We start from the raw sequence: 10,821 nt of genomic DNA, 5'->3' as shown, positions 1-10,821 counted from the left end.
TATGCGCTCAAAATATATTTGAATATAAAAATAAAATAAATTTGATTTTTTTTTATATTTTTTTCTTTTTAAATGTATGTAAAATACAAGTATAATTTTTTATATAAAAATTTATGTGATCTTATTTATTTATTTAATTATCTATTTGAATGCATTTCTTATTTTTTTATTTATAAAATCAGAAAGTAATAATGACTCTTTTATAAAATATATAAGAAGATTTAGAGATTTACATTAAAAAATTATAATTTTAAAGAATTAAGACATCAAAAAAAATTATTATCTCAAATTTTAAAATTATTTATAAAGATATAATATAAATCTATATTTTTTTGTGAATGATGTTCTACTTTTATATAATATATATATTATCAAAACACAAAATGTAAAATTAATTTTTTTAAAAAAATAATAAATATAAAATATAAAATTTTATAGTGCATTTATTTATAAATGATATATGCTTTAATATAAAAATATATAAAAAACAATAATTTAAAAAATAAATAAATAGTATGAAATGTGCGGTTTTAAGTTTAGGATCTACTTATTGGAGTTTTGGGCCAAAATGGCCATTTAAAAAAAAAATTGTAACATCTAACCACTCTTTGAAACTTATGTTCAAATTGGCATCTTTAGTGCCACGTAAACATCATATCATTAAAAAAAAATAAAAATCGTCATTTTAGTTAAAGCCGTAATTGTCAACTGCGGCTTCATTTTTAAACTAAAGCCGTAGTTGTCAACTACGGTTTCATTTTTGAACTAAAGCCTTAGTTGGCAATTGCAGCTTCATTTTTTAACTAAAGCCGCAGTTGTCAATTGAGGTTTTAGTTAATTTTTTTTAATTAAAAATTATTAAATTACAATTTATGATTGAAATTTAAAAAATATAATTAAATAATAATTTTTTTATATTTAAATTTAAAAATATAGTATTATTTCAACAAACATAAATTGATAAATAGAAGATATTATAAATGAATATTTTATTTATTAATAAATTAATAATATTAAAATAATAGACTTATATAACATATAAATAATATATAAAATTGTATAAATTATTAATTTAAGATATTTAATTTGTTGTTTTTTAAGGTATTAATTTATTTGTATTATGATAAATTTATCTTTATCAAAATAATAGTATACTTTTAAGCCGCAATTGATAATTGAGATTTTGAATATAAATAATTTATTATTTTAAGATTATTAATTTATTAATAAATAAAATATTCATTTATAATATATTCTATTTATCAATTTATGTTTGTTGAAGTAATACTAGATTTTTAAATTTAAATATAAATAATTTATTATTTAAGTATATTTTTAAATTTCAATCATAAATTATAATTTAATAATTTTTAATTAAATTTTTTATTTAAAAAAAAAATTAACTAAAGTCGCAGTTGACAACTGTAACTTTAATTCAAAAATGAAGTCGTAGTTGCAAACTGCGGCTTTAGTTTAAAAATAAAACCGTAATTGAAAATTATGGCTTTAGTTAAAAAATGAAGTCGCAGTTGCCAATTGTGACTTTAACCAAAATGACAAAAAAAAAAAAAAAAAAAAACGTGGCACCAAATAAACCAATTTAAACATAAGTTTTAGAGAGTGGTTAGATGTTACAATTTTTTTTTTAAAAGGGTCATTTTGACCCAAAACTCTACTTATTGCATGATCCCCGAACAAATGCTACTTCTCAATGTTGTTAATTGTTGTAGTTCTATTGTGTTTTCTACTTGTGTCAAACATAGTTTTACTTCATTTTGTTCATTTGTTTCTACATTTTCTTTGAATTCCAATGTATGACATCAAAGTCTTGGTCACCGTAATGTTAAGGTTTGTAGGCAAGTCTTAAATATGTGCATTTTTTCACTAAATAAAAGTCCTTAAAGTCCGAAATACGTGCAAAATCCCTTTCATAATTTTGAAACCTAAACTACTTCACCTCTATAGTTCACACACTAATATTTAACTAGAAACACCAATTATATTCATTTTGTTAATGATTATATTCATTTTACATGGATTTGTCCTAATATGAAGCTACAGTTGCTATAAAGCTATTTGAACTCAATAGGAAAATTTTTTATCAAGGAAGGGTGAAAATCTTATGATAGAAACTTCCCTCAATAAGAGTATTATTGGGGCCTTATAATATGTCATAATGATGCATCTAAATATTTTTTATTTGATTAGTAAGTTGAGTTTTTTACAAACTCCCATAAACGTTTAATGACAAGCTTGTAAAAGAGTACTTCATGACTTGAAAGGCACCACACTCATGGTCCTTACTTCAAATCCAACAAACAATTGATTTTGTAGGCTTCACTTATGTTGATTCTCCTAAGTGTTTTTTTTTTTTTCCACTATTTCATTTTTAATCGATTTATCAAGTAATGCTATTAGGGATGCAAGTTAGATAATCATTTTCAATACTTTGATTGAGTTTGAGTTAAGTTTTTTCAACTTGAACTCAATTTTGGTTGGGTTCGGATTAAGTTTTGAACAACCTAGGCCTAATTCAAACTCACTTTAATGTTTGTATAATATTTATAATGTATAATATCATATATAATAATATTCAATTTTTTTTTATTTTTTTTGAGAAAAATATAAAATTATATTATATCATATACTTTCTAATTTTTTTAGATAGATACATAAATTTATTATTACCTTTTATTACTATTTTGAAACTTATTTATTATTTAAATTTTCATATGATATATAACATTTTTTTTTTTAAATTATAAATAGATTTTAAATTATATCATTTAATAAGTCTGACCAACTCGAATTTAACGTAATCCACCTAAATTCAACTTGAATTTAGAGAAATGAAGTTGAGTTAGACTTGGGTTGAGTATCTTATGTTAGAGGTCGAATTAGATTGAGTTTAAATTATCTATCAACCCAATCCACCTTAATGATGTTAACAACGGTCTTGTGTTTATTGACAATACTTGAAAATTATACAAAATTACTTGATTTATAGTGAATTTAATCTTGTATGTATAACGTTGATACTAATTTGTTTGACTCGTCTGTTGAAAAGAGGATGGATTATGTTATTTTCACATAATTACAACTCAATTACATATAATTAATTTAATCATCATATCATATTGATACTACAACTGGCTTGACTTTTATACCATTCATTTTAAACCATAGTCTTATGATTATTATTTTTTTAAATGGAGCTTTCTCATTAATTTACACATAATTTATCAATAAAAAAGTAAAATAATAATTTGTATAAGTTTAGCATATTAGACAAATTAAATGAGTACTAATCGTGTTGAATAAGTTATCATCGAACCAAATTGAAGTCATTTTAGTAAACTTTAATATAATTTCAATATAAGAAAATCAAGAACAAGTATAATCAATGTTAGAAGATTTTGATTTGATTATTAAATTAATCATATTCAAATTTATAATTTAAGATTGTGTTTAGTTTTCAGAAAATACGAGATAAAGAAAATATGGAAAAAAATATGAAAAAAATAAAAATTTAGATTTAAAGTCAATAAATTATTTATATATGATTTTTTAAAATTCATCTTACTTATTTTATTCTATTATATAAAGATAAAATAATTTTAAAATGTATAAATTTTTTAATAATGGTACCCAGCAACTCAACAACATTTCAAACCAGAAGATGAGATTGAGCACGTGGGAGTGGGACCGCAGTGTGCAAGGCGACAGGATAGTTTCCCTCTTATTTTTTGATTTTTTCATGATTTTCATTTCCTTCGCAGCTAAGCAAAATTTATTGTTTATTTATTCCGCATCATCAGTCTCTCACGCACAACGACATTCACAATGGAGGAGCAGCAAACCATGGAGGTTCCTTTTCTCTCAGGTACAGCCTTTTTCTCTTTCTCTATTTCTACCCGAGGTTTAGCTTCGGGGTGTTCTTTATTTTTTAGTTTCTTTATTTTATTTTTCAATTGGAAAGAAGCGAAAAGTGAAATTGCTGACAAAGAGAGCAAAAGATTGAGTTCGTATCAGTACGTGGGGAGAACCGGTTCTGTGATTCCCACCGCTTCGTTGGCTGGAACTGAAGTCAGCGTTGAAGAGATTCGATCGGCTGCAGCCTTTTCTGATTATTATCCTCCTTCCCTCCATGCCGCCTTGATCAGTTCCCCGGAGCCTGATCCTGACGGTAATCTAATTTTCTATTCCCAATTCGCTATTTGTAGTTTTATTTTGTTGAATTTAAGTTAATGGATCGTCTAATTTTGGGGTTTAGTTAAGGCTGATCAGGCGTATTGTTCCGTCATTTATCTTTTAATTGCTCAGTTTAAAGAAGTGAAGTTTCTGATTTTCTGGTTAACAGTGATGATCATCTCGTCAACACCCACCAAGGAAGTTCGTCATTTATGAACTATATGCATCCTGATATATATATATATATTTTTAAATATCAAAATTGACTTTTTTTAATAATTTTTTTGGGGGGAGGGGTGTTGATGTGGGGGTTGGAAGGGCGGGGATTGAAATATTTGGATGAATTTCACCAAAAAGTTTCAAGCTGACCTTCACATTGTTTTGGCTTAATCAGTAAAAAAAAAAAAGGAAGAATAGAAAAGGGACTAGGTGCTGAATTTTGGAACCAGGATATGCATAAAAGCACAACATATCTTAGTACATCATTCAATTTTGAATGAACTTCTAGCTATTTGGACCAAGGAAGCCATGAACAACTATATGCTCAACCATTGGTTTGGATAGGAAAGTATAGGCTAGCCGTGTCTTACTTTCATTGATAATCGATTCACTTGAGGTGATTCATGCATCAATGTTATGATGACATGCTATTCTCAATTTCAATATAAGCATATTTTGTGTGAAATAAATTGGAACAATTTATGCTGAATAGTAGTTTTGCTTGATTATTGTACTCATTTAAAACCATAATAAGTCACTTGTTGCAGAGCAAGCTATCGTATGTCAGGGTGCATATGGTGGAGATTATGGTGGAAACACTAATGAATTTCAGAGGTTAGATTGGACGATCTACTCCTTTAATTGCATTTGTGTATGCTTGTATTTATGATAGAAATTGAATTGGTTGTGTGATTTATAGTTTCACCTACAATTTATATGTGTAATGAGGTAATTATAAAGAGTGACAGCAGCCGTCAACACTAATATTTAACAAAAAATTTGGAGTGCCTACATTTCATGAAAATCACAAATGTACCTTGAATCATTAGTTGTAGACTTGTACTGCTGACACTATTTTTTTAATGGCCCTGTGCTTGATAATGGCTATGTACTTTCAAATGTTAAGTAAAATGTGATGAAAGCATTCAATCTCCATTGAACAATTGAATGCTTAGTGTCTATTTAGATACACTTTATGTTTTTAAATAAAAAAATAATAGTAACTTTTATATAAGATACAAGAACTCTTATATACTTATATTGAAAAAGTGATGGTTATAAAAACTAGTTAAAAAATCAGGGTATTAAAAAAATTTGACCACCTCAAATTTTAGATAATTTGAAAGTGATTTTTATAGACATAAGATAATTCTATACTTTTTTTGTATAAGATGCTCTACATTTATATAGAAGTTTTTCATTTTGAAAAGAAAAGGCAGGAAGTGTATCCAAATGGGTACTTAATTATTATAAATTTTTATTTTTTTTATGGGGGGTGGTTGTGGTTTAGGGAGTGAGTGTTATTGTTGTTGAGGGAGATGACATAGCTTTATTGGATAACTATTTGCTTCACACATGAATAAATTTGCATTTCTTGGGAGTCATAACCGACCCTAATTAGGTGGTGTCTGAGGTTCACATAATTAAAATTGTTGTTTCATTTATGTTCAGGTCATGAGTCTATTATAATCAAAATTTGGAAAAGGTCGATTAAGATGCTTTCAATAGGCATATTTAATTTTTATTGGGATGTCTGCATGCTGCACTATGAAATTACTTGCATAAGACAATGCACAGGCTTTTTTTTTTTTTTCTTAGTTGTATTTGTACTGTAATTCACAGTTTGGATCAATCTTTTCCTAGGAGCATCTGTAACTCATTTTGAAGCCGTCTTCCTTGATTCATTTATTTCTGGTTGGGGATGGTCAAATAACCTATATCTTAAATTATCCTTTGCTTTGGTCATCTATTTTCCATTTTACACTTAAATTTGTGGAAGTTGATTTTAGAGTAAATGAGGCACTTCTTGGAGGATTAGAAGTCTGTGATCAAAATATTGATAATTTTTTAAAAAAAAAAATTATTTTAGCTAGTTTTTACAAATATCAAATTGAGGCAAATTTTTGCTATTAGAAAATGGTCTTTAATTTTTCATTTTTCTCAGGAATCAGGCAATCGCATGTGCATTCTTTTGCATGTGAAAGCAAAAGCAGATAAATTGTTTTATTCCATCTATCTATCACAACATTTTTATTGATAAAATTAATTAACTTGTAGGCAAATATTAGATGAGGTCGAGATACGGGAGTTACTCATTGATCATGTTGGTCATCGTTGCTGCTGGGGAAGTCGTCCAGCTCGTACTTGGAAGATTCATGCAGTGGAAGATTGCAATGTTTATGTAGGAACTCTAGAAACTTTTATAGAGGAGAGGGAAATCATAAAAGAAAGAGAACCATACCATGGTGGCAAAATTGATGGAAAGGATAAAGGGCCTGGACTAGGAATCTGGGAATTGGATCTGAGGTCTGAATTCCCTGTTCTATTTGTACCCCATAAAGAATCATGTGCCAAAATTCCTCATTCTGAAGCTATTGAGAAATGCTCAGGTAAGGATTCTGGAGGATCTGTAGGATTGATAAGCTATAATTTTCAGTTGTAAAGTTGTGCTAATTTTTGTTCATAATTATTCTGTTATGTTCCACTTTCTCTCTAGTTACCTTTGTTTTTGTATTTTATTAATGAAGTTAGCTTTTGTTGGGTTCTTGAATTTGTAAACTGTACTCCATATTTCAATAGTTGCAATCTTTATTGCTTAGTTCTAACACAGCTTTAGAAAGGATTCACAGGTTGTGCGGGACGGGGAGATATTGTGTGTTCTACATGCAATCCAGGTCAAGAACCTGGGTTTTACAATGAGAACCGGATGAGTCAGTGTCCTACTTGCCATGGAAGGGGTTTAATTGCTCATAGAGATGGATCCGACACAAAGTGAGCTTTTTATTTTTCTGTTTATTGATGGATGAAAGCAAGAGAGTAGGCTTTGGTGAGTTTCTCATGGCTCATGTAACCTTAATGGTTTTGCCTCTGCAGATGTGTGAAATGCAATGGTAAGGGCAATATTTCTTGCCCCATTTGTGGATCCCGTGGGCTAATTAAATGTGAGTTGTGTCGTGGAGGTGGTTCTCTTTTGACACACGATGTTGCTGTGATTAGATGGTACGTATGTTAGATCCTGATACAAAGTATACCCTTATTGCAGTGGTTAAAGAAATTAGAAAGCACAAGTGCTATCAATTTACAGCACCAACTAATCCTCATTAATTTGTGATGAAATGGAGTCAGTTCTATTGCAGTATTTGAGAACTTCATTTAAGCTTGATGTAGTTACTCATCAATCATTACATGTAGATTGTAAGTAGCCATCTGTTAACATCTATATTCCTCTTTTATGTTCTATGACTCTTTGTTTAGATGACCATTATCCTGATTTTTTTCTTTCTTCTCTCAGTGATTAGATGATAGGGAACACCTGATCTATATGTACCTTCTACAACCATCATATGAAATTAGATGTAGGTTAAGACTTTGGCATGGAAAATTGTCTTGGCTGGAGGTCTGAATGCACTTGATGCTAAGCTTATTATGTGAATATGGCACACATAGTACTATGCTGGTGATGGATTGGTGGCTATGAGCCAAGCCAGAGTATAGGGAGGATGTTTACCTAGTTATTAACCCATAAACTGTTCGGTGCATCATTTTTTCTATTTTCATGTATCATACATTGTAGGATATATATATATAGAAAAAATAAATATGCATATCATATATTGGAAGAATGAAGTATCTGACAATGTATAACTAGTTTTAGGAAAGTTTTTGAAAGAGTTAAAATATAGACATTCATTGATAGTATACACACATGAAAAACATCGAAAACTAGAGTTTTCACAAATTCTCCTTAATTGAATGACACATTGTAATGTGCAGGTTCATTCCAAAATATTTACTTTTTGAATTTGAATTATGATTTTTAACGCCAAATTTCAACTAGTAAAAAATACTTGGATGTCTTGTTAACATCTATATATTTACTTGCTACCTTCAAAGTACTACCTTTCAAGTTCATGATCATTGCCTCTGCCGAAGGAAAAAAGATCCAAAAAAGAAAAAATAATATGTAAAGCAACGATTTTCATTTGCCAGCATGTTCAAGTTTGACATTTGGATTATATGAAATAATATTTATTACAAGAATAAATTTATTTAAATTTTACTATTTCATACTTGCCTTTGACAGCAAGTGTGCAATGTTTTTTTATGTTGGATTATTTTATCTCTCTCTTACTCTTTTATCAACAATTTCTAACTTTAGAATACATTTTAAACAATTAAAATATAGATTTTATTTATTTATTTTTTCAAATTTCATTTTTCTTACAAACTATTGTGTTTTATTGTGTATCATATATGTATCGTAGATACATTTTGATAAGATACATGCTATTGATGAATATCTTTTGGCAGTAAAACTAATGTACCATGTTGTCTCCTATTGTGTGTTATAAGTTCATAACAATTATGGTCAGGATTTTACCTTCCTGTGTTACTTCTTTATGGTAGTAATCATGATTCAGATATACTCAATTTTATGTATAAAAGAGCAACGGTTCGCTTTGACGAGTCCCATGTCTTGAAATCGTCTTGATGAACATAGATCATTGTGCTTCATTTTACTCACAATACCATCAATAACATTAGTTTCAAATTTTCACCAAGATGGTTTTTGATGGGGGACTTCATGAAGAATACCATCTGTATGAAATGCAAGAGTGATGCCATCTATAGTTAGCTTCTAATATCCCATTATTAAAAAACTCAATGGTTTCTATTAAGAACAGAACAGTGGTATCAAATTATTCATGTTTTCTTGAACCTGTAAAAAATTGCCTTCCCAGAGTAAACACATCTGCTTGATATGTAAAAATTTGTTTTCTCAAAATAAAGCACATATGTATATATCTATCTGTAAAAAGCCATTTGAATGTTAGATGACATAGAAAAGTGATTGTCTTTGCAGGAAGACACTTTCAACCAGAAAAGTAAGTGCAACTAGTGGGGCAGCTTCGGTTCCTGATGAGGTTTTCCACAGAGCCAAAGGGGTCCAGTTGTGCAATACTCAGGCCCACCAGTGCACCCCTGCATTTTTTGCTGATTCGTTCTCTCTCAACAAGTTTTCTTCGGAAGTAATTGCAGATAGATCTCCTGTACCTCCTACTGCAAGGGTCGTATGTGAGAGGCACAGTATCTCTGTTGTACCAGTGACACGTGTCACAATGGCTCATCGTCGTCAGTCCTTCAGTTTCTATATCATTGGCTTTAGCAGGGAGGTATACTTAAAGGACTACTACCCATCTAGGTTTTGCTGGGGCCTATGTCCTTGCTTGGATTGGTTGAAGTTGTAAGTAAGCATATTTCTGTCTTCAAGGGGGGACTAAATCTTTCCTGGTACAGATGTTTTTGTTAGTTCTTGGCCTTGCATCAGTGAAAATAAGTGGGATTTCTCATCTTGAGATTGAGTTTGCCATTTTCTCGACTTGCTACACATAACTCAGTGAATTATTTGTTTGTTTGGGTGACAATATGTTCTCTTCTCCCTTATGCTTTCATATTTGAGCCTCTATGGAAATACACTTCTGTTCTGTAATAGTTTAGCTTGTACTGCTCTCTCTTGGTATGTGTATATTTCATTTGATATTTTTTTGATCAATTCTGTGTTAAAAACATGGATCATTGAGGAAATGACATGGTTTATACTTTGTATCATTGGAAGGGAAGTAAAGATATACTTTTGACATATTTACCAAGAATGCAGAATGTGAGTTCTTTTGATTATTAATAGAAAGTTCACCCACTCTGCTGGAAGCCTGGAACACTATTTCAGCTTTTTGGATATAATTTTTTTTTTAATCCAAAATTTTCTTAACTATTGAAATGTGGATGAGCTGGGAGACTGGTTTTTTTTCTAGAAACCCATTATGAACACCAAGCAAGACAGCCAGCCAGGAACGGTTCCGGGTGACCAGTTCCTAGAGAGAAATGAAAGCAACTTTCTGTTTTGGGGTGTGGGAACTCAATTCATTGTGTTTCTTCTCTTAATGATATTGAATTAGTTTAACATACTGGTTCGTAAAGTGCCAAAGCAAGGTGCGACTTGGCCCTAACCTTTTCCATTCCAACCTTATAAGCCACCCACCTTTTTTTGTCTCAGTCCTGGCTTTACATGTCATGCTATGTCGGATGTGTTAGTTTGGGAGTACTAGATTGGTTTGTTGTCAATATGATCAGCTGTGCCATCGTCCATGGAATACTGGTGTACGTGTACGGGCGAACCCCCCACCACCACGGCCCCGCTCTACAGGTCAAAGGGAAACAACAAAAAATGGAAGGGAAAATCAACGCTTGAACAAGACTAAGAAAAAGGAAGGTCTTGAAGTAGGCTTTAAACCTGTACAGTTGACAATCTAGCTGCACCGTCGTCTACTCATAGACTCCCCCCATTTCTATATAAATATTTCCGAGATTAGTGTGGCCTTAGCATGTAGGAAAGCAACCACAGTAATGAAT

The 10,821-nt window shown here is 30.2% G+C and overlaps 1 protein-coding gene across 2 annotated transcripts; it reads left to right on the top strand.

The window, feature by feature from the left end:
• Positions 1-3,674: 3,674 nt before the first annotated feature.
• LOC100249497 (uncharacterized) lies at positions 3,675-10,053 on the top strand. Of its 2 annotated transcripts, none has more exons than XM_010655913.3 (7): positions 3,675-3,883; positions 3,983-4,186; positions 4,959-5,025; positions 6,469-6,800; positions 7,041-7,182; positions 7,285-7,410; positions 9,275-10,053. In XM_010655913.3, exons 1-7 carry the CDS (start codon positions 3,844-3,846, stop codon positions 9,657-9,659), a joined length of 1,296 nt encoding a protein of 431 aa, XP_010654215.1. In that variant the 5' UTR covers positions 3,675-3,843; the 3' UTR covers positions 9,660-10,053. The 2 variants fall into 2 exon arrangements, with proteins under 2 accessions (XP_010654215.1, XP_002277232.1); XM_002277196.5 differs by having other exon boundaries at positions 3,679-3,883; positions 3,980-4,186.
• The last annotated feature ends 768 nt before the right edge of the window (positions 10,054-10,821 follow it).

This window comes from Vitis vinifera, chromosome 8 (assembly GCF_030704535.1).
Source record: "Vitis vinifera cultivar Pinot Noir 40024 chromosome 8, ASM3070453v1".
In the NCBI taxonomy this organism is placed as follows: domain Eukaryota; kingdom Viridiplantae; phylum Streptophyta; class Magnoliopsida; order Vitales; family Vitaceae; genus Vitis; species Vitis vinifera.
Note: the sequence above shows the minus strand (reverse complement) of the source record. Positions and strands in the feature narration are given on the sequence as shown.